A 4771-nucleotide genomic window follows, 5' to 3' on the forward strand; every position below is an offset into this window, starting at 1 on the left:
GTTACATTTTTATATATTTCCTTTTTGTAAAAAATATTTTGATTAGACTAATCTCATCAATTATCCTCTTACTACTAGTGTCAGTTTTCAAAACACAGTGATTAGCGTTAGATTTTATGCTCTTTTGTTTATTACTACTATTAAGCTAATTTAAGAAATATCTACTAGCTAGTCTCCTTGGTCTTTATAATTCTATATGCCTTTCTTGGACTTTAGGTTCCTAGATTCATGTCATGTGGCTTGATTGTTTCCAATACTATTTTATACTGTATCAAATATTTTACTCATTTAATACAAAACAATAAAAAAATGGTTTTATTCTATTCTTCTCCATTCTCATGATATACGGGATTTTGATAAAATTTAGATTATAATAATTTTACAGCTTGTAATAAGTTAGATATAATACAAGTTGTGGAAATAACAAAAAAGTTTAATATACATTAGTGAACAAAAAGAAAAACAACTCAGAGAAAAATCAAAAGAGCGTCCAAGTTCGGTTCATGTAAGAAACCAAGTGGGTCCTTTTTTTATTTTAAGATTTTCTAAATCAGAGAGAGAGAGAGAGAATAAAGAAATCTCCAAAACCTTCCTTTGTAAAACCAACGGCTCCGAGAACCTTTTTTAACACACTTCTCCTTTTTGTTCTCCAACGGCGGCGGCTTATGGCGGTTTTACAAAGTTCCCGGTGACATAATCAGTTTTTCGGGCACATATATAAAACGAAACGTACTTGCACGTTTTATTTTATTTGAGTTCAAAGTAGTTTCAGATTTGTCGCTATCTCTTCACTTTTTTAGACAGTCTTCTTCTGGTTTTTGTTTTGGTCATCACAATCACCAACTCTTTTGTTCTCTCTCTCTCTCTGTCTGAGTTTCTAGTCTTTTGTTTTCGACTCTCTCTTCGTCGTCGTTTTTAATTATTATTAATGAGAGGAGGAAGATCGGAATGCCGAAGAGGATTAGAAGATTCTCGTACGTCGCTGCGTTGGAATTTCACAGGTCGATGAGATCTGAGAACTGTTTCACTTTTATCCAAATCCAAACTCATCTCTTTCAGGTATTCTGATTTTTGTGTGCATGTTTTTTATACTGTTAGTAGTGCTACTCAAATTAAAGTTTCGATTTTTTTACTTCTAACTGTTGAATCCAATTGTCTCAAATTTTAATGGTTTTTTGTTGTTGTAAATCTCCCTTTTTTCACATTTGCAAAAAGTTAAAGTTTTGATTTTTTACACCTTGTTTAGTGTCTAATTGTTAAATTGGAATGTCTTAATCTAAATGGGATTTTGTAAATCTCTCTTTTATACATTTGCAGAATTTAGAATTTTTATTAAGTTAAAGTTTTGATTTCTACACTCTGTTTAGTTCCTTAATCGTTGAATCAAGTTTTGTTTTTTCACTCTGTTTCTTGTTTTACAGTTGCAGAGTTAAATGGAATAAGCATTTTTCTCCAAAGATGGTTAAAGGAATAGCTTCTGGGTTCTTGATACTGTCAATGGTGATCTTCATTTCGCCGGCGATAGCCATAAACGGCGGTGGTTATCCACGGTGTAACTGCGAAGACGAAGGAACTAGTTTCTGGAGTACAGAGAACATTCTAGAGACTCAAAGAGTAAGCGATTTCTTAATCGCAGTAGCTTACTTCTCAATCCCAATTGAGTTACTCTACTTCGTAAGCTGTTCAAACGTTCCATTCAAATGGGTACTCTTTGAGTTCATCGCCTTCATTGTTCTATGTGGTATGACTCATCTCCTCCATGGTTGGACTTACTCTGCACACCCTTTTAGATTGATGGTGGCGTTGACTGTTTTCAAGATGTTGACTGCTTTGGTCTCATGCGCTACTGCGATTACGCTTATCACTCTGATTCCTCTGCTTTTGAAAGTTAAAGTTAGAGAATTTATGCTTAAGAAGAAGGCTCATGAGCTTGGACGTGAAGTTGGTTTGATTATGATTAAGAAAGAGACTGGCTTTCATGTTCGTATGCTTACTCAAGAGATTCGTAAGTCGTTGGATCGTCATACCATTCTTTACACTACTTTGGTTGAGCTTTCCAAGACTCTGGAGCTTCAGAACTGCGCGGTGTGGATGCCGAACGAGGCTAAAACAGAGCTGAACTTGACTCATGAGTTGAGAGGGAGGGGTGGTTGTTCTGTGTCTATGGATGATTTGGATGTTGTGAGCATTAGGGAGAGTGACGAAGTTAATATATTGAGTGTGGACTCGTCCATTGCTCGAGCTAGCGGTGGGGATGTTAGTGAGATTGGTCCCGTGGCTGCCATTAGAATGCCGATGCTTCGTGTGTCGGATTGTAACGGAGAGCCGAGTTATGCGATACTTGTTTGCGTGTTACCTAGCGGGCAGCCTCGGGATTGGACTTATCAGGATATTGAGATTGTTAAAGTTGTGGCTGATCAAGTAACGGTTGCGTTAGATCATGCAGCGGTTCTTGAGGAGTCTCAGCTTATGAGGGAGAAGCTTGCGGAACAGAACAGGGCGTTGCAGATGGCTAAAAGAGACGCGTTGAGGGCGAGCCAAGCGAGGAATACGTTTCAGAAGACAATGAGCGAAGGGATGAGGCGTCCGATGCATTCGATACTCGGACTACTGTCGATGATTCAGGACGAGAAGTTGAGTGATGAGCAGAAGGTTATTGTTGACACGATGGTGAAAACGGGGAATGTGATGTCGAACTTGGTTGGGGACTCGATGGATGTGTCTGATGGTAGATTTGGTACGGAGATGAAACCGTTTAGTCTGCATCGTACCATCCATGAAGCAGCTTGTATGACGAGATGTTTGTGTCTATACAACGGGTTCAGGTTCTTGATTGACGCGGAGAAGTCTTTGCCGGATAATGTAGTAGGAGACGAGAGAAGGGTCTTTCAAGTGATACTTCATATGGTTGGTAGTTTAGTAAAGCCTAGAAAACGTCAAGAAAGGTCTTCATTGATGTTTAAGGTTTTGAAAGAAAGAGGAAGCTTGGACCGGAGTGATCAAAGATGGGCTGCGTGGAGATCACCGGCTTCTTCAGCAGATGGAGATGTGTATATAAGATTTGAAATGAATGTAGAGGTTGATGATTCGAGTTCTCAATCATTTGCGTCTGTTTCATCAAGAGATCAAGATGTTGGTGATATGAGATTCTCCGGCGGCTATGGGTTAGGACAAGATCTAAGCTTTGGTGTTTGCAAGAAAGTGGTGCAGGTGAGTTTCGTCGTCCATATCTATTTCTAAAGTTCCCCAACATTAGGAGTACTTATTATGGACTCTTTGATAATTTGTGCAGTTGATTCATGGGAATATCTCGGTGGTCCCTGGCTTGGACGGTTCACCAGAGACCATGTCGTTGCTCCTCCGGTTTAGACGCAGACCCTCCATTTCAGTCCATGGATCCAGCGAGCTACCAGCTCCTGACCACCACGCTCACCCTCATTCAAATTCTATATTACGTGGCTTGCAAGTTTTATTGGTAGACACCAATGATTCGAACCGAGCGGTTACGCGTAAACTCTTAGAAAAACTTGGATGCGATGTAACAGCGGTATCCTCTGGTTTCGATTGCCTCAACGCTATTTCTCCTAGCTCATCCTCCTCTTCTACTTCGTTCCAAGTTGTGGTGCTTGATCTTCAAATGGCAGAGATGGACGGCTATGAAGTGGCCATGAGGATCAGGAGCCGATCTTGGCCATTGATTGTGGCGACGACAGTGAGCTTAGACCAAGAAATGTGGGACAAGTGTGCACAGATTGGAATCAATGGAGTTGTGAGAAAGCCAGTGGTGTTAAGAGCTATGGAGAGTGAACTCCGAAGAGTATTGTTACAAGCTGACCAACTTCTCTAAGTTGGTCACAACTTCTTCTACATTCAAAAATTTCACAACATTGTTTTTAGTTTTTACACCATAGATTTTATGTCAAATATATCAAAACGAAATTGTTATTATATACCACCCATATCTCAATGATTTATGTCTTTTCTAGTTTTTGTTCTTTTTCTCATTAGGACCCCACAAAATTGAATCTTAGTATTGTAAGAAAATACCCATGTATGTGGTCTTATAGTTAGTAGGTTATTTAATTGGGTTTGTTATATTTTAATCATTTGGGAACTAAAAGGACAGGTGTTAAGCTACATGTAAACCTTATGCTTATAAGGACATGTCATGCTAAAGCTTATAAGAGGACAAGTGTGAAGTTGCATGTTGTGTTTGAAGCAATACTAGACACTTGTTATCACACTTGTCACCATTGTCTTCATCTCTACTATGATGGATGGTTGAGATTAAATCATGAGACAAAACCCTAATGAGGAGTAAGGTCCTCTTCCCACCTATAAATAGATGGTTTGCTCCATCACAAATCATCACAAGAACAAAACAACACATAAAGAAAAGAGTTTATAGGAAAGGGGAGAGAAACCTTATCTTCCACCTAAAGATCATCTAAGAGTTTCTTTTCAAGCCTTCAAGCCATTGAAGAAGAAGAAACCATTCAAGGAAGCATCATTTCTACAATGAGTGGAGGTATTACTTTAACCCTCTTTATGATTCTATTATGTGATTAATATAGATGTTTAAGATCTTGGGGTTCATGTTAAAAGTATGTTTAACATGTGGTATCAGAACTTATGGTTATGAACATCTAATTAATCCATTAAGAATAATAGATTTGTGGTTTAATGAACTGAAAATTAAGGCTTTAAGTTATGATGTCTGTACACTTGAATTTTGTATGATTTAAGTTTCAAGTTACAATATATGTTTAAA

The 4771-nt window shown here is 38.3% G+C and overlaps 1 protein-coding gene across 1 annotated transcript; it reads left to right on the top strand.

The window, feature by feature from the left end:
• On the top strand, positions 534 to 3988 carry LOC104746796 (ethylene receptor 2). The gene is made up of 3 exons (XM_010468325.2): positions 534 to 1059; positions 1422 to 3210; positions 3293 to 3988. Exons 2-3 carry the CDS (start codon positions 1459 to 1461, stop codon positions 3845 to 3847), a joined length of 2307 nt encoding a protein of 768 aa, XP_010466627.1. The 5' UTR covers positions 534 to 1059; positions 1422 to 1458; the 3' UTR covers positions 3848 to 3988.

This window comes from Camelina sativa, chromosome 15 (genome assembly GCF_000633955.1).
Source record: "Camelina sativa cultivar DH55 chromosome 15, Cs, whole genome shotgun sequence".
NCBI classification, from domain to species: domain Eukaryota; kingdom Viridiplantae; phylum Streptophyta; class Magnoliopsida; order Brassicales; family Brassicaceae; genus Camelina; species Camelina sativa.